The sequence below is a fragment of the Girardinichthys multiradiatus genome, chromosome 2 (assembly GCF_021462225.1).
Source record: "Girardinichthys multiradiatus isolate DD_20200921_A chromosome 2, DD_fGirMul_XY1, whole genome shotgun sequence".
NCBI classification, from domain to species: domain Eukaryota; kingdom Metazoa; phylum Chordata; class Actinopteri; order Cyprinodontiformes; family Goodeidae; genus Girardinichthys; species Girardinichthys multiradiatus.
The window spans coordinates 1,050,607-1,073,860 of NC_061795.1; the positions used below are offsets into that span (position 1 = coordinate 1,050,607).

The following is a 23,254-nucleotide window of genomic DNA, read 5'->3' on the forward strand; positions in this document are numbered from 1 at the left end:
CATTTTCTGACTATTACGTTACAGTATTTGCTGCAGAACTGCTAAACAAGGTCATGGACTTAAGGCCGACCAATTTCACAAGCTGATGGCACATGGCTGAAGGTTCCATTCCCCTGTCACACACCAATCATGCAATACGAGCTGATGGGCGGAATGGATCGGTCCGACCAACTGATTCAGTACTACTCCGTCCGACACAATACGATGCGGTGGTACAAAACGCTCATCATTTTCTGCACATTCCCAGGACCAACAGTTACATAATTTACAAGGAACTTTGCCTGGATTAAAAGCAACAGCTGGTGTCCCATAGAGGTTTTTATGGAGAATCTTACTGCTGAGCTCTTTAGGAAGCCTCTCGTCACCTGCCAATACCTCTTCAGTTCACTGCCCTGTAGGCATTAAGGACCTTTTTAAAGCAAATTCCACCCTAAAAGCCACTACTGGTTGCAAAAGATGTGTGCTGTATTGGCCAAGGTGTTCACAAGGACACTCCACGGATATGGAAGGAGAAGACCAGAAGTACAGATCTACTGACAACACAGCTCTTTAATAAATGAAACAGAGTATATTTCAGATACACCAAAGAATCCAGGAATGAACAATGAGAAATCAAGAACTTAAATACCGAGGTAGAGGTGGTAGATGACAAAGAAACCAAATTGGCTAATTAGAGGAAATGTGAAGCAGCTGTGGTGGAATGAAAGCAGGGAAGCTGAGGGAGGGAGACTAATTAACGGGTGGAGCTGAAATAAGACCCTAAAAAACTAGCAAACCAAGGAGACAAATCTAACAGAAATAATTCAAAATGTACAACTAACAAAACAAGAATAAAGACCTAAATACAAAAGAATGAACTAATATAGCAGCACCTAGAGAACATAAACAACAGAGAAATTATGAAAACAGATGCACAAAAGTAACCTGAAAATACAAATATCTTAGGATCAACATTTACATTTTTATCTTTAAATTAAAATTTTATTGACAAAACTGAATTCAAGGAAACCAGCAGATGGCTTCAAAAATATAAATTTTATTTTGCTAAATGAGGGAGCATTAAAGATTACAAAATAAAGAAATCATTTATCTTTAATCCTTATACTTTATATGAACTGACCCTTGTTTTTACATATAGATTTTTACATTAATGTCGTCTGGGCTCAGTATCTGTGTCTCCCTCTTTGAGGTCATCAAGGTCTGAGTCAGGGAACTTGTTTCCACTGTTCATTGGAGAAAGGATAAGAGAAATGGAGAGATAATTATTCTGTCAGTGCACGTTCTGCAGTGATTTAAAACTTTAATTTATGTAACAAACCTTTAGGGGTTATCTCTTCTGATGCTCCATGTGAGTCTGCACTGCCCTGCTATATGTATCAGTTGTTTGCAGTTCGCTCCACAGCCTGACATAATGACATCAAAATAAACAGAAAATATAGTTCAAACCAGATATTTACACACACTAAAAGGTCACTGTCTGACATTAAATCAGACTGAACCTTTACTGTTTAGATCAGGTAGGATTACCTATTTTTTTCCATTAGCTGAAGGCCAAAATAATCTGGAACCAATTTTTATTACTTTCTTAAATTGAAAGCTTTACATAAATTGCCTTTAAACTGTTTGACTTGGGTCAAATGTTTTCGTTATCTTCACAAACTTCTCATACAACAGAAATTCTGGCCCATTCGTCCTCACCGAACTGTTGTAACTGAGTGAGTATTGCTGGCCACCCTTTGAGCTCTCCGACTGAAACTTGAGCTCTATGGTGGTCATTCCAAACTGTCATCTTTCATGCGCATACTAATATGTTCATCTCTGGATCCTGGACACTCCCTTGGACAGACTTCCTAGTATATTAGCTGATTTCTTCTGATTTTTCTCATGGTATCACACAATGAACCAGTGTGTTTGAGGCGTTGTCTTCAAAAAACATCTAGGTGCGTCTGCATTTAACTCAAGTGGTTGTGAACAGATCAGAAACTTACACCATTACATCGTCAACTGGGCTTTCCCAGATTCCTCAGAACATATTAATCTTAGTGTATGTAAACTTAAATCATCTGAAAAAAAGTAGTAAAAATGTCTCTAAAAAAATCTGATCGTACTGTGATTAAGTAACTTTGCTAGTCCTAACAGACCGAAAGCAAGAAATGTTTAGTATGATTTAATATTAGACAATGGAAAAAAGGTTGTATTATTACACAATGCATATACAACATCTGGTTTAACTGTATGTCACATATAAAGCATTTTAAACACTAAACGTGTCACGGTTTTACTTTCTTCTATTCCTCCTCTTTTTTTTAAAACTCAAATCAACTTTACCTTCCGGCAAACGCAAGGCTCAGCAGGAGGGGCAGGGTCAGCATGTAAAAGATGAGTTTTACTGGGAGGAAGTCAAGAAGCTGAGACCACCAGCTGCCAGTGTCATGGTTATACCGGCACGCCTCACACAACACTAACACATACAAATACAATCACAGCAGAAACTTTATCATTTGCATCAGAAAACTTTTGAAATGCATTATGTTCATATTGCGTCAGCGTCTGTAACCTCAAGCACTTCAGAGTAGTTTGGGTCAAAACAGATTTTAAATCTTACCCCAGAATTTATTTGAACCTTGCAACCTTTAAGCTGCTGTTAGGAGCTGGTGTTTGCGTACATTCTTACCTTTCCTAATACTGGCGGGGAGGCTATCGGTGACTTTGTGGTTCAGCCATATGTGATGTTTTTGCAGAGGGTTTCTTCCATTACATTGCTGCATCTTCCTCAGTCTTGCCTCTTCTGCATTAGCCAGTTCTTTCCCATGCTCACAACAAGGAGGTTTGGTCCAGCCTTTCCCAAGCGCTACACTCCAAGGGCTGTTCTTCACACTGAGCAGATCTAAATTCACAGATCCTTGACTGATGACATGCTTATACCTGATATTGCAGAGGACAATAAAAACTATTAATAAACCTGGTATCAACGAAGATGGAAGAGGGAATGCTCACCTCTTTCTTTCAAGAAACGAAGGGCATCCATGTAGCCATTCTGGCAGATCCCAGCCAGCTTCTGATCACCACAAAAACAGAAAGAACTGAACGATTTCTTTGTTGCACTAGGTCTCATTTACAAATCATTGTTAAACCTCAAGCATAAGATTAATTAAGAGTAAGACACTTTATAGTCAGATTGCTCTGAGGCTGAAGTCTAAACAAGAGGACCTATTCCATAGACTGAGACCTGAATTGCTACCCTTCCTACAACCTATTATAGACATCTGAATCACTGTTTTGCATTTCCACTCACCTCCTGAGTAGGAGGAAGGAACGATGTACATACACGATAGACGTTGCCGGTGTTAACCTGAATGCTAACGTTGCCGTAGTTGGCCTCGAAAAAGTTGAATGTACCCTCCCTGGGACAGATGTCACTCTCGCCTGAGAAGGGGGCCATGATGATGGTGTTTCTGTGCTCAAACAGAGGCATGTTGTTGCTCAGAGCTCCATCCACATAGTGCTGAGAAAGAGGACGTTGGTATGAATGTAGATGAACAAAAGCTCCTTTCAGATTCTATGTTTGTTCCCTGATCAAAATGGGTTCTTTAGTCTTCAAAATACACTGGGAAGTCCCACCATAGAATAGGGGGGTTGAAGTTAACCAAACAATATTACTGATCCACCTCGAGAGGTGGTCAAAATCCCGTAACCACTATAAAACGTACAGGGTAAAATGCAATTGTAGAACGAGTGTGACAGTAATCTGACACAAAGCTAAGAGCACAGTCCACATGTGTCCAGAATATAGCCTTAGGATGACCCTCCAGTGTCCATCTGATCTGAGAATTACATTGGCCAGCAGGATCTGATGCAGATAATATGTTGAGAACACATTTTCTTGTATTGAAAGCAAAACAAGCATTCACAGTTTGATTTCTGCAGTTTAACTTGTGTCACATTCTCAACATGAGGACTGCCAGCATGAGGACCATGACACAGAGATGGGCCAGATACAGGTGGAATCCCCTGCACATATCTTCAGCATTCTGCTTAGGTAAATGCTGCAAGTTTTTACAAACACACACGATTGAATAGTTGCATTCAGTCATGATAATGTGCTGGAATACATTGAGCTCCTGAGAGGAATGTATTCCCTGCCTAGGTGCTTGATTTTGCACACCAGTGGGCATGGATCTGATTGGAAAAGCTCTGAATTTGGTGATTTGGAGGGATGAATCATTTTGGTAATATAGTGTATTAAGCAAATAATGTCCCTGCTCATGCCTATCTTATAGATTGTAATATCCTCCACACTCTTACAAGAAACATTCATTCTCAAGACACAGTCCTCATAATCATTCCCAGAATTTTCTGATCCAGATCTGGAGGTTCCTCGCTGTAAAACCAGCAATCAGTAAGCTTCCACTAAGTGTCTAAAATGCAGATCTCTTTCCTGTTTTTTAAATCTTAACTTAAAACTACGCCTTTTGAAAATTTGATTTGAAAAATGCCCATGAATGCCTTTGTTTGAACTTTTTTCAGTTTGCAACTTAATTTTCCAAATTGCGTTATTGTTTAATTTCTCACATTTGTTTCTTCCTTATTTGCTTGTGTCTAGTAAAGCAGCTTCAAATGTTTATTTGCTTACATGGTGTCATTAATAAAGCTGAGTTAAGTTTATCAAAGACATGAAAACAGTGCATAGGGAACACACTCACCACTCCATGGTATGATGGTGGTATAAAGCCACAGTAGACAGGAAAGAAGCAGCTGCACATGAGAACCTGTAAAGAGGCCACAAAGCACACTCACTTAGCAACGGATAAACTTTCTGCAGCCTCCCCAAAACATTCAGTGGAGCTGAGGTTGAGAGTATGTTTAAGTACTGCATCCCAGCATTGTACTCCAGCTACAAAATGGCACACAGGACACCCCTGCAGAGGATAGTGAGGGGAGCTGAGACCCTACCTCTGTCAGGAACTGTTTTAGATTGCCAGAACAAGGGGATAACTTCTTCCTCCACGTTTAGTACCGTTGCCATCAGGATACGGCAACATCAAATGCACCACCCCATTGCTACAGACCTTTCTGCTTCAAGCCATTCAAATTCGTCGCTGGTTATTATTATTATTCGGCCCGAGCAGGAAAACTGCAAGGGCCTATTGTAATCGCTCGAATTCTTCTTATTATTCCGTTGCCTCTTTGCGGGGCAATATGGGGACTTTGCCATAACCAAAAAGTCACCAAACTTCACCCAAAATTGTCCCCCGCATGAAATTCTTGATCTTTAATGTCGTCGTCAGTGGGCGTGGCCAAACCACTTAGCCACGCCCCCAAATGTGAGATAGCCCGAACCGTAAGTAGTACAGATCTGAAATTCGGCACAATGCTAGAGCACCTCAAAACAAGAAAAAAGTCCCTTGGGGGTATGCCCTAAAATGAACAGGAAGTCGGCCATTTTGGGTCAAAGGCCAATTTTTCGCCGTTTCTCACTTTTACTCACCTCGAACTTTAACGAACTCCTCCTAGGGATTTTGAGCTATATTTGGTCATATTTGGTCAACATGCAGTTAAGGGATGGGGGATTAAAAGTGATCAAAATCGTGAGTTTTTGGCCATGTTTAGGGGGCGTGGCCGGGACACGAACTTGGCGTTTGCGCCAAAAGTGAAAAATTGCAATAACCTTCCCAAATAAATTCCAAATCACACCAAAGTTGGCATGAACGAGGAGCTTCGGGTTCCCGACAATCCTATGGGGTCATATGCTGACATCACCAAAGCCACGCACCCTCAGAACAGGAAGTCACTTTTTTCACTTGGAAACGTGCCTCTCTGACCCTCTTGACCCAATCCACTTGAAAGTGTGTCAGAAGACAGATAACTAGTGGGTCTAACTTCGTTTGAGGCACAGTGACTTTTCAGAAAAGCGCGTGGCCATAGCGGCACGGCAAAGTCAGACGTCACGCCATGGCCATACGTTTGCCTCTAATTTCCACATAGATCATCTGATCTGCACCAAATTCAATGTGATTGATCCTTGTCCAGTCCCCAACAGAGATCTGATGACATATTCGGTGGGCGTGGCCTAATTCGTCCACAGCGCCCCCTAGAATATTTCAAAAAATCAGCCCCAAGCCATACTTTGACCGAGGAATCTGAAATGTGGTAAACTTATGTATCTTCTCAGGACCTACAAAAAAGTCTCTTGGAGCATTGGTCCAAAACCAACAGGAAGTCGGCCATTTTTGATTGAAGTTGCCATTTTGACCCAGTTTTGCCCGTTTCTAGCCCGCATATCTGAGCGAACTCCTCCTACAGCTTTTGATTTAGAGACTTGAAAATCACTCAGTTTACTCTTAAGGGATTGGGAATCAAAAGTTATCAAAAGCTTTTGGATACATGAAAGCGTGTGGGCGTGGCCACGCCTCAAAATATGACAACTCGCCAAAAAACACTAAATGGACTTAGGTCCTACAAGGAAAGTCACAGACACATGAAACCTTCTGGGATTGATCTGCCTCTAGGCCTCAACAATATTCACTGATCAGATGCTGACATCATCGAAGCCCCGCCCCCTGAAAACAGGAAGTAGCAAGTTTTCCTTTACAGAGTCAATGTTTGATGTTCTTCACCTAATCAATGTGAAAATGTCCCAAGTAACAGATAACATGATGCTCTTAGACAGTCGACAGTACTGACTGCTTTAGCTGGAGGGATTGAATATGATGGCGTGGCGTATTATGATGTCACGCCACGGCCATACGTTTGCCTCTAAATTACACATGCATGGTCCGATTCACTCCAAAATGAATATGCTTGATCTTTGTCAGCCCCCAAACAGCTCTATTGGATTACATTTAAATTTGGATCAACAGCGCCCCCTAGGACACTTCAAGGGCTATATCTCCCTCATTCATCATCGGATCCACTTGAAATGTAGTATACATGATCATGACTTAATGATGGACATGTTGACACAGTCAATTGATGATGTTGTTTTAGCCCCGCCCACAAACAAACAAGTGAGTGCAGCGTCCTTCTGGAAGGTCCGATTTACTTGAAATTTTGAATGCTTTTTGCCAGACCGAAACTCTGCATGACCGAAGATCATATGACATGTTGCTCACAGTGCCACTTAGTGACGACGTGTTGAAGTGAAGCAGTGTCATCGTCGGTGGCGTGTATGAGGTGATGCCAGGCTCCTGCAGTCACTCGACAGCCTGAGTTGCGCTGAGGGGTGCGAGGGCCTTCAAAGCTGCTTGCAGGTTTCTAGTTATTATTATTATTATTATTATTATATTGTTGCACTATATCATGTGTTTTAATCAGTTTTATTTATTTTGTTTTGCTGTCTGCCATTCAGTTATACAATGATACAAATGTTTAATGTGTTGCAGCCACAGCTCCTGACACACTAAGCCCCAGCCTGACCATGTGTGATTGGTTGCCCAGTCCGTTCTACCTGAATGAGCTCCTCTCTGGTGTCAAACTTTGACACTAACACATTTCCTCCATCTGGCAGTCTGGTGAGGGACACATAGAGCCTACCCGTGGCCAGGATGTGGGCGTCCTCCGGAAGCTTTTCCAGCAGAGAGTCCCGTACCGTATGCAGCATCCTGAAGGTTGGGTGAAAAACTCCCAAAGTGTGCTTTCTGGCTCCCTTCGCCAGGTTCAAAATACTGAAACAGAGCTGTTCTGAGGAGCCAAAGACATTGACACAGTTTTCAGGGACGTAGCAAATTACAGCTGCTTTTACTTGGTAATATTGGTTCTCAGAGGGTATGAGATGTGTTTTGTTTCCGCTAGTTTTTAAAATATATCTTTTTCATTACGTGTTAAACAATTTCCAAGCAACACAGCAATGACTTTGCCTACTGTTGTAAATACAGTGTTTTGCTCTCATTCACCTCTGTTATCTAGGAAAATAACGTGAACTTTGGAAATTGCCCTCATCTTTGCATGAGTTCAAAGGTTGTCAGTGAACTTGCAGAGTCAAGTATTAATAACACCTGGTTTAAGATAATATTCTTTTGTATAATTTTGTGGAATTGTATATTCATGCAAGATTTTTTTTATACAGTAGAATTGTGTATCTGGAAAGAGTTAAATAATGAAAATGTGATTATAACATTCAGATATTTAGATGTTAGAGAGATACTGAGCAGCCTAACTCTAGGGTGTACAGTAATTTACTTACCGATAGGAATCCCCACAGCCAGAGCTGCTGCCACTAGACAACCGGAGGAAGCTCCCCCAAATTTAGAGGCACCATGCACCAGCTGAGGGACCTGCTCAAGGATGCAGCTCAAAGCACCAACATAGTAGATACTCCTAAATCCACAGCCAGCAAAAGAGATGTTCCACTCCTCGGACAAATCAAACATTCTCCCTGAATCTTCCATTCAGAAGAACTCAGAATATTCTTATCATTTCAGTGATCCCCACAGTCCAGCTGTTTGCATCTGGATTCCTCTCTGGACTGAATGAACATGTGTTATCTTGATACATTTAGACAGTGAATGGGCAGGGCTTGGAATCAATTGTTACAAAACAGACAAAGTACAACCCTCTTACCCAGCTCACTCAACACCCCAACTACCCACACCCACGCGAGCGCAAACATTTTTAGTAATCAAAACAGCTTAATGCCATGTGACCTTGTACTGATTCACAGTGTGTGAGGGGGAGATGTATTGCATAAGCAGACCATGAACATTTCACCTGACTCATGCTTGGTTATGTGGGGCTAGCCTGTGTGTTTTCTCACATATCTGAAAAAGTACAAAAAAACTCAGGTGATACAAATAATACGATGGAAACTGGTGAACATACTTTTTGTAAACATCTGTATTATGTAACAAAAAACCGACTTTTGGTCTGGAATAAGTTAGGACACCCCCACATTTAATCACAGTTGGAATAACTAAAAACACACAGGCATCAGACATCAGGTGCACAAGAAGAAGAAGAGTTCTGTCCTCAGACATTTAATAGTACCTGTTCTCCTGGCTGCTGAGGTGAGAGTCAACACCAAGGTGAGATCCAAAGAGTTTTCAGATGCCCTCAGAAAAAGGATTGTAGCAGATTAATATCCAGGCTGCTTGCTGGCCATGACTCTCCAGTTTACTATTTATCTATTTATCTTTGCTAAATGTCAGAATAATAAGAGAGAAAGGTTTTTAGATATTTATTTTACTTTCCTCAAATTCAGAGATTTGCATACTTTAAGATTACTTGTTAATTGCAATGATGAGGTGATGGTATTGTGAGCATGAGTTATACGGAGGCCCACCGGTTAATTATTTTAAAACTAAACCTCAGACACATTTCCTCCTTGTAACATCACAAAATAACCAAAAGAAATCAGGCAAAATATCAGGAAAAGACAATTTTTCAGGCGCCACATTTAACAGTTATATGCTAGTAAAAAAAAACTCATGGACTGGAAGCATACTGGGAGTCAGAGATTAGTGTCTTGGTGTGAAATATCCGTGTTAACCCCAGTAAAAAGAGAAATTCCTTGTGAAGATGCTGGCTGAAGCTGGTAAGAGAGCAGCCTGATCCACAATGAAATGGGTCGTGTACTGAGATTTAATGAAAAGCGTTTTAGAGAAGAAGTAGTAGTTCCAAAAGCAACATAATAAAGCCAGATCACAGTTTGCAAATACTCTCAGGGACAAAGACCTTCATTTTAACGATGGTAATGATTAGTATTATTGGAACATAAAGTTAAAGGTGAAAGCTTGCAACCCTACAATTGCCATCCCAGCTGTGAAATATGAGAGTGATAGTATCATGTTATGGGGGTATTTTCCCAGAGAAATGACAAAAATAGCAAACTAGATGTTATCATCAGGAAAGAACATAATGTGGAAGGAACATCAAGACATCAGCCAGTAAGTTTCTTCTTAAGGCGTAATGCTTTGAGTTTTCTCTCCTAATGCTTATTTTTCCTTCTGTCTTCTGGGATGTTTCCCCTTTGTCCCCTTCCCCTTTTCTGTTTGCCTGTGCACCAGATTTGAGTCAGCACAGCCTAAAAAACAACCAGCATCTTTTGTTGCACTCTTTGTGTGAACTGGACAACTTTTTTGCAGAATTGGACTTCTGCAGGTATTTATTTTGAAAATGCACATACAAAATGTGCAATTAATGACAACAAAGTCATTTGTAAAAAATTTTGACAAAGCAGGCATGTTCAGCTGTTAAACTACATGCCATGTTCAGTTTAATCTTTTTCCAAAAAAAAAAACAAATTTCCAGTTTACCATTGTTTTTTGTTCAATGTTGTTAGTTTTGTGTTCTTTTTCCATTTTCTTATGCAAAAGTAATATTTAAACACGTAGTTGTCGCTCACATTCTCCAATCTGGTCACTGTTCACTTTATTGTTCATTTGTTTCTAGAAAACTGCATTAAACTCACTTAAGGCCATAGTTCCTACAAAGCATGAGCATTAAGACTGCAAACATTTGCTTTGGCTAAATGGGGGGCAGCAGGTAAAAGCAATAAGTTGTTTTGAATGAGTGCAAAGTAAATGAGAGACTTGTTAGGAAGGTTATAACAAATTTTATCGTCAAACTCAAATGATGAGTGAGAGATTTTATGTGGAAAACCATCATTTTTCATCTGCCGCAACTGCTTTAATCAAAAAAACTTTGCACAATAATTATATAACTTATGATTACATACATTATGACTCTGCATCCATATTACCTATTTGCAAAAAAAAAAAAATAGGAGATTGTCACTTTCGGTAAATTAAGAAAGATTTAATCAGTATAGTATAAAAATAGATAAATACTACCCAAATGTTTTAGCTTAATAGAAAACCTGAAACTTGAGAAGGACACATGACAAGAGATCAGACATTTTCTTTAATAGAACCATCATAAAACATACAACATGTATTATATTCATAACGTCGGGGTTACCATTTAAGTGCAATATTAAAAAAAATGAGTTAACTTCCAAAAAACAGCTGTACATCTTCAGATTATTTGGGGTTTAACGTTTGCTCCGATCTCAAATTTCGGAGCAGACCCAGAGCTCCGCCTAAACCCCAGCCTCTCACTTCATCTGGAGGTGACTTCACTGTGGCTTCATCAGTCCCAGAGCTGGCATTGGTAAAGGTACTGCTGCAGGCCAGAGCGCCTTCTGGACTCTCCAGGAAAGCATTCATTTCCTCTTTTCTTTCACACAGGTGCAAGTCAGATGGAAGGCTTGAGCATCTGCGCAGTCATGTTTGACTGGGGAGAAAAGAGAAAACTTACATAAAGAAATGTTTCATAATTCCCCAAGTTTTAGTTTGGCTTTACAAAAATTAGGTCTGTTGATTGGATGCAATGCTGCATTCGTGACATACTGTAAAGATAACTCCAAAAAAAGCTGATATCATACAACTCCTACTATACATCATGGTCCAACTTTGGTCAAAAGTTTTATTTATTGGTGTTGAAGGGTAGCAAAACTTATCTGTAGTCAAAACAAAATAACCTGTCAAAATTAAAGTGTTTACCAACCTGATTATTAATGAACAATTGAATGTAGAAGAGATTTCATCCATTGCTTTGCCTATCTGGATGGAATTCTTTGTGGTGGCACTGCACCAGCATTGAAAGTGAATTTTATATTAAACAAGAAGCATTTTCTTTCTTGCAACTGGTATGTTTTTTTTTATCCATTTCAGCAAACCAACAGTGCAGAATAAAACTTACACATGTTCGGCTGTTAGTAGAATGGATGGATTAGATTCAAAGGTTCCTGTTTAAGATTAATTATTTGAATTTCAGTCAAAGTGAAATTTACTAACAGTTTCCTCCAGGTGGGTCCTGGTCACCCTGTTCAAGTCTTCCAAGTTGACGTGGATGCTGACGTTGTTGAAGTTCACCTCGTGGAAGGTAAGCGTGCTCGCTCTGGGGCAGATTGTAATTGTTCTTCCAAGCTGACAGCGAGGCAGGTTGTCACTAACAGCACCATCCACATAATACTGAGAGGAATAAAAGTCAGTAAGCTGACTTCAGGTCGTTACTGTCTTTGTTACAGTGGTGATGAGAAATATGAAAGCACTCATCATGGGCAATAAAATCCTAATTATTTTTGGTATTTTCACAACATGTTGGTACTCTGCTTTTTTCATGGTAGGGTTGGTAGACGCACAAGTTTGAATTTAATGGGAATTTTCTCAAATCCACAAATGCTGAAAACTACACATACACCCCCATTAATATTTGGATACATTTCACTTACCAAGTATCACATAAACCACATGCTTTTTGTTCCCATCAATCAGCAGCAGAGATGATTCTGGGGTGTGGGTGGACCATTCTCCTTGGCACAACTGGTAGAATTTAAATGGGTTGGTTTCTTAGCATGGACTCTGCCTTTGAGCGTAGATCATACATTTTAAGCACAGTTGAAGTAAGTCCCATCCCAGAAGCTTAATGTTAGCCTCCTTATCCATTCAAAAATCTGATTTTATGTGTGTTATAGATCCAGCTGGAAAGCCCAGCTGTGCCCAAGCGTCAACCATCAAACCCCAAATGTCCACCCTCAGATTACTTTGTAGTTAGGACGTTCAGGTACACTGAAGCTAGAGCATGCCATAAACTGGAAACTGTGGAGACACCAGTGAGCCTGTCCACAGGGAAGCAAGTTTAATATTAGTGAAGACTTAGAGGATGCCTACCAAGAAAGACGTTCTTACTTCACAATCAGTATGCTCAAGCTTCTCTTGAAATTTGCATCTACCGGACTATCCGAATGCCTTCTGGAGAAATGGTTTAGATGAGACAAAGGCAAAGCTATTTGGCAACAATGATGAAATATGATTGTGGGAGTAAAAGCGATGCTTTCCAACCTAAGAGCTCTGTCCCAACTGTCAAACATAGTTGAGGTAGCATTATGCTCAGGGTCTCTTTAAGCGTCAGTGGTGCTGGTACAATAAACAAGTACCAGCACCACTGACCTACAAAGGCCTACAAAACATGTGGCGTACAAAAACATGTCCTTCCTCAGCAATTTATTAAGGGACATATATTCATATATGGGTTGGAGTGGAGGGATGCATGGTGGCGCAGTGGGTAGCGCTGTTGCCTTGCCTTGCAGCAAGAAGGTTCTGGGTCTGATTCCCGGCCTAGGTTAATTGATTTCTCTAAATTGCCCTTAGGTGTGTGAATGAGTGTATGCTTGGTTGTTTGTGTGTTGCCCTGCAATGGACTGGCGGCCTGTCCAGGGTGTACCCCGCCCATAAACTACAGGAGATAGGTGTTGGAATAATTGTATATAGATTTCTTATAACCTTTCATGTTGTATGTGTAAATAAACATGTGATGAGTTGTTTGCAGGCAAGGAGGAAAGGTGGAATCGAGACGATGCAGTCACAGTTGAGGACATCACAAAGACAACAGCTGATTGTGCTGAACAAAGATCGCACATATCTTAAGATTATGGAGACAATGCAAGCGTGTTAGTACAGGATAATGGTGTGCATGATCTATGTCATGTTGCTGTTGTTTGTTTTCCCCCATCCTTCAGAGCAGCAACGTTCATTGTAACTAGAGACCACCCTAAATAAAAAGAGGATTTGGAGAGATGGTTTTCAGAGCGGTAGGAGATTTGTAACTGAAAGCACATCTCTGTCCATTCTCCTCACAGAGAGTAAGAAACTAATTATCTTGTCTTTCTCTTCTTTTTGTGATATTATAAGTATTTTAGTTTGATTGAACCTGACAATAGGCACCAGCTCGCCGCGACCCACTATGGATGAAGCGCTATAGAAAATGACTGACTGGTTGGAGTGTATGCATAAACTTGAATTACAGGTCCTTCTCAAAATATTAGCATATTGTGATAAAGTTCATTATTTTCCATAATGTCATGATGAAAATGTAACATTCATATATTGTAGATTCATTGCACACTAACTGAAATATTTCAGGTCTTTTATTGTCTTAATACGGATGATTTTGGCATACAGCTCATGAAAACCCAAAATTCCTATCTCACAAAATTAGCATATTTCATCTGACCAATAAAAGAAAAGTGTTTTTAATACAAAAAACGTCAACCTTCAAATAATCATGTACAGTTATGCACTCAATACTTGGTCGGGAATCCTTTGGCAGAAATGACTGCTTCAATGCGGCGTGGCATGGAGGCAATCAGCCTGTGGCACTGCTGAGGTCTTATGGAGGCCCAGGATGCTTCGATAGCGGCCTTTAGCTCATCCAGAGTGTTGGGTCTTGAGTCTCTCAACGTTCTCTTCACAATATCCCACAGATTCTCTATGGGGTTCAGGTCAGGAGAGTTGGCAGGCCAATTGAGCACAGTGATACCATGGTCAGTAAACCATTTACCAGTGGTTTTGGCACTGTGAGCAGGTGCCAGGTCGTGCTGAAAAATGAAATCTTCATTTCCATAAAGCTTTTCAGCAGATGGAAGCATGAAGTGCTCCAAAATCTCCTGATAGCTAGCTGCATTGACCCTGCCCTTGATAAAACACAGTGGACCAACACCAGCAGCTGACACGGCACCCCAGACCATCACTGACTGTGGGTACTTGACACTGGACTTCTGGCATTTTGGCATTTCCTTCTCCCCAGTCTTCCTCCAGACTCTGGCACCTTGATTTCTGAATGACATGCAGAATTTGCTTTCATCCGAAAAAAGTACTTTGGACCACTGAGCAACAGTCCAGTGCTGCTTCTCTGTAGCCCAGGTCAGGCGCTTCTGCCGCTGTTTCTGGTTCAAAAGTGGCTTGACCTGGGGAATGCGGCACCTGTAGCCCATTTCCTGCACACGCCTGTGCACGGTGGCTCTGGATGTTTCTACTCCAGACTCAGTCCACTGCTTCCGCAGGTCTCCCAAGGTCTGGAATCAGCCCTTCTCCACAATCTTCCTCAGGGTCCGGTCACCTCTTCTCGTTGTGCAGCGTTTTCTGCCACACTTTTTCCTTCCCACAGACTTCCCACTGAGGTGCCTTGATACAGCACTCTGGAAACAGCCTATTCGTTCAGAAATGTCTTTCTGTGTCTTACCCTCTTGCTTGAGGGTGTCAATAGTGGCCTTCTGGACAGCAGTCAGGTCGGCAGTCTTACCCATGATTGGGGTTTTGAGTGATGAACCAGGCTGGGAGTTTTAAAGGCCTCAGGAATCTTTTGCAGGTGTTTAGAGTTAACTTGTTGATTCAGATGATTAGGTTCATAGCTCGTTTAGAGACCCTTTTAATGATATGCTAATTTTGTGAGATAGGAATTTTGGGTTTTCATGAGCTGTATGCCAAAATCATCCATATTAAGACAATAAAAGACCTGAAATATTTCAGTTAGTGTGCAATGAATCTAAAATATATGAATGTTAAATTTTCATCATGACATTATGGAAAATAATGAACTTTATCACAATATGCTAATATTTTGAGAAGGACCTGTATTATACACAATTTGACCTTTTGTGGATTAGAGAAAATTCACAATAACCTTTGAAAAATTTTAATGAGAGTTAATGTGAATTTTGTTTTCCAGAATCGCTGAATCTGTTATTCAACACATTCTTTGAACCTCATGGCTTTAATTGTGTTTAGTTGTGTGTGGTGCAGGTTGAGGTTTGATAGTTCACTCACCACTCCACGGTAGGTGGGTGAACAACACCACAGTAGAGTGGGACAAAGCAGCTGCATATGAGGACCTGGACAAAGAAGATTTCAGTAGCTCAAATACAACTTTACCAACAAAAGGCTGGTTTGTCTTCCACCTATTTACATATCCTTTTAATATCACCTTTCAAAATGTCTATAGTCCATTTCAACATACAGTACTGTTCAAAAGTTTTAGGCAGGTGTGAAAAAAGTCAGCCAACCCAAACATACAGCCAAAGTGATTAAGATCTCCTGCATAAAGAAAAACAAGACTTACTGGAAGTGATGGTCTGGCCCCACAGAGCCCTGATCTCAACATCATTGAGTGTGTCTGGGATGACATGAAGAGACAGAAAGATGTGAGAAAACCTACATCCATAGAAGATCTGTGGTTAGTTCTCCAAGATGTTTGGAACAACCTACCGGCCGAGTTCCTTCAAAAAATGTGTGCAAGTGGACCTAGAAGAAAATATGCTGTTTTTAAGGCAAAGGGTGGACACACAAAATATTGATTTGATTTAGATTTCTCTTTTGTTCATTCACTGCATTTTGTTGATTGATGAAATTAAATGATTAATACTTCAATTTTTGAAAGCATTCTCTGTTTATAGCATTTTTTCACACCTGCCTAAAACTTTTGCACAGTACTGTGCTGAATCATGAAAAACAACAATTTCTACATTACCAGCTTCCAGTTTTCAGTTAAATATACCTGCGACTTTGATAGTCACAACACCAACTTTTCTCCCGACCTCAAAGGCAAAATTCAGCACAGCATTATCAAGATACCTGAATGACTTCATCTCTGCTGTCAAACTGTGACACTAGTAGGTTCTTCCCGTCAGGGACTCTGGTAAGGGACAAGCAGAGCTTCCCAGAGACTCGAACATGAGGGTCCTCTGGAAGTTTTTCCAGCAGGGACTCCTTCACCAGTTGTAGTAGGATGTAAGCTGGGTGCAGGGGCCCCAGCTTGTGCTTCCTGGCCTCTTTGGTCATGTACATCAAATCAGTGCAGCATTTATCTGCACACACATCAAAGTATGGCAATTAGATGCTGCATCTAGGCCTTTAATAAGTACTCATGCTCCTCAAAACCTCTCCGCATTTGTCACGTTACAGCAGGATAACAACCCAAAATATACAGAGCAACAAAATGGTCCAGTCAATGTCCAGACCTAAGTCCAACTAGAGAATCTATGGTATGACTTGAAAAGGGATATTTATAGATGTTCTCAGTGCAGTCCTGCTGAGATTGAGCTATTTTGCAAAAGAAGAATGGGTAAAAATATCAGCCTTCAAAAGTGCATTGCTGTCAGAGACCCCAAATAATTTGCATCTCCAGTTATAGCAAAATGTAATTCTGCAAGGTGTTGACTGGGGACTGAATGTTGCACTTTTCACATTTTTACTTATAAAACATTTTGGAAACCAGAAAACTGGACCTGTATGTATTGCAAAGTGCTGCAAAATGTTGTAAATTGCCTCAACAGAAATAAATGCATTAAACTGACCTGAACTGAATTTTAAGTTACAACTCTAAGAGCAAAATGTGAGCAGCATTTTTCTCAGATTGGAAGCGTCTTTTTCTTTCTGCTCTCGGTGGAGGAGGACGCTTTTTCTCTGTCTCCCACACCCTCCCATATCTGCCCTGCTTCAGCTCTGTGTCTTGTCTTCTTTTTGGAGCCTCTTTTTGCATATCTTCCAAATTCTGAGTTATGGATTTGGTCAGCTGGTCGAGGAGAAGACAGGGTGAAGGAGAGCCAACTTGTCCAGACGGGACATTTTTCTCTGGATACACAATCGACTCTTGGCAGAAGTGGAGGATTGTGTGTCTGTCGATAATGTCAGTCGAGGATGTGGAAGATGTGTATATAATTGGATGTTTGATATCAGGATTTCTGCTTTTTGGAGTCAGCGGTTACCTGGCATATCGAGAAATTTGGAGAATGTCAGCAGCTGTTCTGGTCATTGTAAGGCTGCTTGGCATGTATGATGGGATCTTCAGAGCGATCAACACTCAGACTGAGATGTTACCTGAGCTGAATCGCAGACTGGATGTGATCCTTAGGATCGCAGGCAGGTTGCGGTTCCTGGACTCAGGGGTGAAATGGGATAAATCTTGGAGAAAGTTGTTCACTCGGATCTGGCAGAAAGACCAGGAATTTGACTGTTTGGATTCGCCTTTGAGAAGAACCAGTGAGACTCTCAAGGCTGACGGAAAATTAAGAGTCAGCCTAACCCAAATAATTATTGTTTTTCTGAATCTGGCTCCCCTGCATGGCCTTGATGGCTGGTTATCTTCAACTTCTCCTGGAAGTTATGTAAACATGACGCTCTGCTCCCTCTGCCACCTCCCTTCCCTGAGGACATCTGTGGACCTGTTCAGAACTTTGTGGCCAGTTGATGAACCTTCCAACGAACCATCAAGGACAATGGTCTCTGTGACAGTGCTTCATGGACTTACTGCACACACACTTACACACACTCACATGCTCAAGATAAACATATGCACCCCTCACACCACCTTCACCGTTCCCAGCATGATGTTGTTTTGTCAACTTGTTGCTTCTTTGTTCTGAGGTTTTTTACAATCTCAAACTGTATCCTGCTAAGGATAAAGTGTGAAATATGATTTATTTCCTCTACTTACCTAATGTGACCTCTTTTCTCATCTAACAAGGGCAGCGCCTGTGAGTGGGCAGCAAAGCCTTGGTGACCCGTCTCCCCTTGTCTTGTGTCATGATGTATGTTTGGATGGGTTGTACTGAAATTCTAATTTACCCTCGGGGATCAATAAAGTACCTTTGAACTGAATTTTTGAAGCCTCTGGCATAAACTGTTTTCTGCAAAGCGCAATATTAGGTGGATCAGCTAGGGATTTTTAATGATTCTATTGTGAAGTTTCGTTTTTTTGTGCTTTCTCTACTTGGATTTACAACCAGATAATGATCGTAAATGTTATTAAATAGGCATAGAAAGATTGTAATAATTTGGGAAAACATAACATGGAGTTGAAATGTATTTTTAACTGTCATTAGAGATATATTTCAGTGAATGAAATCTATGCAGCACTCTGTAATCGAACCAATGAATCCATACAGTTAAAGAATCCAAGCATCATTTTAGTTTGTATAAGTCAATAAGGGAGACAGTCCACTCACCCAGGGGCATTCCTAGTAATAATAGCAGCCAAGGGGGCCCTTGCAGTGTCATGATTCTGGCACGTCTGCTCTACCCTGTCTCCCTGGCTGCAATCAGCAGATTAGATGCACCTGGTGGCTGCTGCAGTGTAGTGCAATCTGTGGAAAGCCAAGCACCTGTGTCTTCCCTGATATATACTGACTCTGACAAGCAGACGGTGCCAGATTTTTGAAAGCCATTGTGTGAGTAGATATCCAGCGTTCCTTCCTGTCTGATCATTGTTCTTGACCTTGCCTTGCCTTTTGGATTTATGCCTCTGCCTGCTCCCTGTCGGACTATTTGGATTTTGGTTGTCGACCTTGTTTCCTGCATCTGGTTTATGCCTCTGCCTGCCCCTTGCCTGACGACTCTTGTTCCGATCGTTGACCCTGTTTCTGTCCTTGGATTATTGAGCCAGCCTAGCCCTCTGATTATTCAGCCTGGAGTCACTTCTTACCTGAGCTGTGGAGATCACTGCCTGCCGCCCACTAAGGTTTCCCCTCTGGGTTTCAAGTTCCACTCAAGACAAAAGCAGGTTAGTGGCTTTTCTGATCCCTGCAAAATCTGGAGAGACTACAAGTCACTAATCCCTCTTTCTGCCTCAGTGATTCCTGGAAGCTGTGAGGAGTGTTACCTGTGTGACGTTTTCCTGTGGCTGAATAAACCTTTTAAACTTTCAGTACTGTGTCTGGCTGAAACTTGGGTCCACCTTTTTCTGATTCATAGCAGAAAAATCTGGCCAAAAATGGACCCATCGCCAGCACAACAGTGGCCTACCCATGTTGATGATACCCTTTCCTGGTTGGGTTCCAGCATGGAGGAAATAATTTCCACATTACGTTCTGGTAATCTTGTCTTCGAGCCGCCACCGTCACAAAGAAACCACGCCCAAATAACACGGACAACAGCAGAGGTAAGGGAGCCACGCCTCTCTCCGCCTGAGATGTTCAGGGGAGACTCAGACCAGTGTCGAGCTTTTCTAACTCAGTGTGAAATTCATTTTGAGCTTCAGCCGTCATCCTTTCCCACTGAACGTTCCAAGGTGGCGTTTGTTATATCTCTGCTGGCAGGAAGGGCGAAGCAGTGGGGGACTGCTGAATGACAAAACAGGTCTGCATCTTGTGCCTTCTATGAAACTTTTTCCAAGGAACTCATTCGAGTTTTTGACCCGGTCATTCTAAGTCGTGAAGCTGCAAGAGGATTATTATCCCTCAAACAGGGTGATCAGTCTGTCTCGTCCTATATAATTGACTTTCATTTGTTGGCTGCAGAGAGCCGTTGGAATGAGGCAGCACAAATGGATGCATTCATGAAAGGATTAAACGAAGACATCAAGGATGAGTTAGCGACCTGTGACTATCCTTCTTCCCTGAAGCAACTCGAGGACTTGGCTGCTCGCATTGATATTCGGCTGGCAGAGAGAAGGAGGGAGAAGCGCCATGAGAAGGGTCGCTCATCATTACCTCAGGTTTCTGCACACCAGTATGAGAGAAGGAGTCAGTCACCTTTCACTGAGGCAAATGATAATTGTGAGCCCATGCAATTGGGCAGAACCAAGATTACTCCTGAGGAGAAAGATCGTTGGAGAAGATTCAAGCTCTGTTTTTATTGTGGAGAGAAGGGACATTTAGCATTCAGGTGTCCACTAACTTCTATAGGAGGTTTATTAGAAATTACAGCCTGGTTGCTACTCCCCTAAATGCTCTTACCTCTTCCAAGGTAAAATTTGTGTAGAATAAGGATGCAGAGAAGGCCTTCAATAGGTTAAAGGAACTCTTCACGTCAGTTCCAGTGTTACGGTCTCCTGACCCAGAGAGACAGTTTATCGTGGAGGTGTGTTGGATGGGTGCAAAAACTTGTTATCACTCATGTAAAAACTTTGTGTTGCAAGGCACCTGCACTATGCCTTCCTCCCTGTGTGTGTGAGATCATTGTTATCTCTGTGAGAACCAGCCTCCTTTCTGTCTCACACACACACACCCTGTCTGAACTGTCTGTTGAATTGTGTATATAAATAAAGAGATAGGGTGTCAAAACTTTGTAGTTGCACTGCAAAGTGGGCTACCCTTGCTGCAAGTAACTCTGACTGTATCGTTCTTACCTCTGAGTTGACTGAATAATACCTAACAAGGTGGATGCCTCAAGCACTGGGGTCGGAGCCGTATTAAGCCAGAGAGGTGAGGATGATCGTGTTCACCCATGTGCCTTCTTTTCAAGGACTCTGTCACAGGCTGAGCGGAATTACGACGTGGGAGACAGAGAGTTATTGGCTGTCAAGTTGGCGTTGACAGAGTGGAGACATTGGCTGGAGGGGACTAAGGAGCCGTTTATGGTGTGGATTGACCATAAGAACTTGGAGTACCTGAAATCAGCAAAACGGCTAAACCCCAGACAGGCTAGGTGGGCTTTGTTTTTTGGTTGTTTTAATTTCTCCCTATCTTACAGGCCAGGGAATAAAAGTGGCAAACCTGATGCCCTATCCCGGATTCAAGAGCCTGAAGAATCTCAGTCTGCGGGTGAAGAGGAGTTTATCCGTCCTGAAACTGTCAGGTTGTCTGTGTCCCGAGTTGAGGTGGAAAGGGAGGTCCAGGAAGCCATTAGAGATCTGCCTATCCCACCATCATGTCCACCTGACCGCTGTTTTGTCCCTGAACGCCTTGTGCCTAAGGTACTGGAGTCTTGTCATTGCTCTCGTTTAGTTTGTCATCCAGGAATCAGCAGAACCATTCAGACAGTTCGAACTCAGTTTTGGTGGCCATCGCTGGTCAAGGATGTCAAAGACTTTGTTGCTGAATACACTCAATGTTGTCAAGCTAAGCCTTCTCGTCGCCCCCCTGCGGGGTTGTTGCACCCTTTGCCAATTCCCCCTCGCCCGTGGTCGCACATTGTGATGGATTTTGTGACAGGTCTACCGGTTTCTAATGGTCACTCTGTACTACTAACCATAATTGACAGATTTTCAAAAATGGTTCATCTGGTGCCCTTGGAGAAGCTTCCATCTGCTAAGGAGATGGGTGAGATATTGACCCGAGACGTTTTCAGGCTCCATGGAATCCCAAATGACATTGTTTCCGATAGAGGACCCCGATTTGTGTCACGTTCTGGAAGGAGTTTTGTTCTTTGTAGGGAATTTCTGTTAGTCTTTCTTCAGGGTTTCATCCTCAGTCTGATGGCCAAACTGAGAGAGCCAACCAAGAAGCTGAAACCAAATTTCGTATATTATGTGAGTCTGACCCGACCAAGTGGTCACAAAATTTGCCCTGGGTTGAATACGCCATGAACTGTATGCAATCAAGTGCCACTGGTTTGTCCCCTTTTCATGTTGTGTTTGGTTTCCAGCCGCCCATGTTTTCAGTTCAGGAGAGAGAAGCTAATGTTCCGTCCGCCCAAGCGGCTGCCCGAAGGTGCCAAAGAATATGGAGAAAGGCCAGGAGGTCGATGATCAGAATGTCACTGGTTCAGTCAAGAACGGCCAACCGGAGACGGATCCCTGCCCTTAAGTACCAGGTGGGGCAGAAAGTTTGGCTCTCCGCCAAGGACCTCCCATTAAGGGTAGAATCCCGGAAATTGGCACCCCGATTTGTTGGACCTTTCCCAATCTCTAAGATCATCAACCCTGTCGCTGTACGACTGAGATTACCCAACTCCATGAGGATTCACCCCACGTTCCATGTTTCTCAGGTCAAGCCCTTCGTGGAGCCCCAACGTGGCTGCTGCAGTGTTGAGCCAGCCTAGCCCTCTGATTATTCAGCCTGGGGTCACTTCTTACCTGAGCTGTGGAGATCACTGCCTGCCGCCCACCGAGGTTTCCCCTCTGGGTTTCAAGTTCCACTCAAGACAAAAGCAGGTTAGTGGCTTTTCTGATCCCTGCAAAATCTGGAGAGACTACAAGTCACTAATCCCTCTTTCTGCCTCAGTGATTCCTGGAAGCTGTGAGGAGTGTTACCTGTGTGACGTTTTCCTGTGGCTGAATAAACCTTTTAAACTTTCAGTACTGTGTCTGGCTGAATCTTGGGTCCACCTTTTTCTGATTCATAGCATGCAGAGGCTCCATAGATCTTTGAGGCATCTTGAATAAAACGAGGAAATAGTTCAAGGAAACATCTGATGACTCCGACATAATAAATAAAACCACATCCTGCAAAGGAGATGCTCCACTCTTTGTTCAGGTGAAACATTTTCTAAAACCTACCTCACAATAAAAACTTCAAATTCTAAAACAAAATACTCTGACTCAATTTGGTGAAATGTTCAATCGTGTTTACAGCCAGTTGTCACCTTTGCATTTCACCTGTAGTCAACATCCAAAGGTGAAAGTGCAATGTTGAGCCGTCGTATGGCTTTATGAGTCCTGTTCCTATTGGCTGGATAACGTCACATGATTCACACTATGCGCGATTGTCGAGAGTTGCGCCTCTGAGTCTGGCCTCGGATAGTTTTAAAATAATTTTTTAGCG

General features: G+C 42.0%; 1 protein-coding gene and 1 pseudogene across 5 annotated transcripts; both read right to left on the reverse strand.

Moving 5' to 3' along the window:
- Positions 1-531: 531 nt before the first annotated feature.
- On the reverse strand, positions 532-8,504 carry LOC124855728 (patatin-like phospholipase domain-containing protein 2). Of its 5 annotated transcripts, none has more exons than XM_047345785.1 (9): positions 8,183-8,503; positions 7,448-7,680; positions 4,704-4,769; positions 3,353-3,505; positions 2,998-3,058; positions 2,675-2,887; positions 2,329-2,461; positions 1,319-1,403; positions 532-1,223 (listed from the first exon to the last, which is right to left on the reverse strand). In XM_047345785.1, the coding sequence occupies exons 1-8, from the start codon at positions 8,385-8,387 to the stop codon at positions 1,328-1,330; spliced, it is 1,140 nt and encodes a 379-aa protein (XP_047201741.1). In that variant the 5' UTR covers positions 8,388-8,503; the 3' UTR covers positions 532-1,223; positions 1,319-1,327. The 5 variants fall into 5 exon arrangements, with proteins under 5 accessions (XP_047201741.1, XP_047201734.1, XP_047201725.1 ...); XM_047345778.1 differs by having other exon boundaries at positions 3,329-3,505; XM_047345769.1 differs by having other exon boundaries at positions 3,296-3,505; positions 8,183-8,502.
- Positions 8,505-10,976: 2,472 nt separating this feature from the next.
- On the reverse strand, positions 10,977-22,975 carry LOC124882695 (annotated as a pseudogene).
- Positions 22,976-23,254: the final 279 nt, after the last annotated feature.

Excerpts from the sequence above, each read along its gene's own strand:
- LOC124855728 (XM_047345769.1), bottom strand. The coding sequence starts at position 8,387 with ATGGAAGATTCAGGGAGAATGTTTGATTTGTCCGAGGAGTGGAACATC. Across the intron at positions 7,681-8,182 it reads GGCTGTGGGGATTCCTATCG|AACAGCTCTGTTTCAGTATT; the intron begins GTAAGTAAATTA and ends TTGGCTCCTCAG. Across the intron at positions 4,770-7,447 it reads CCAGAGAGGAGCTCATTCAG|GTTCTCATGTGCAGCTGCTT; the intron begins GTAGAACGGACT and ends GCCTCTTTACAG.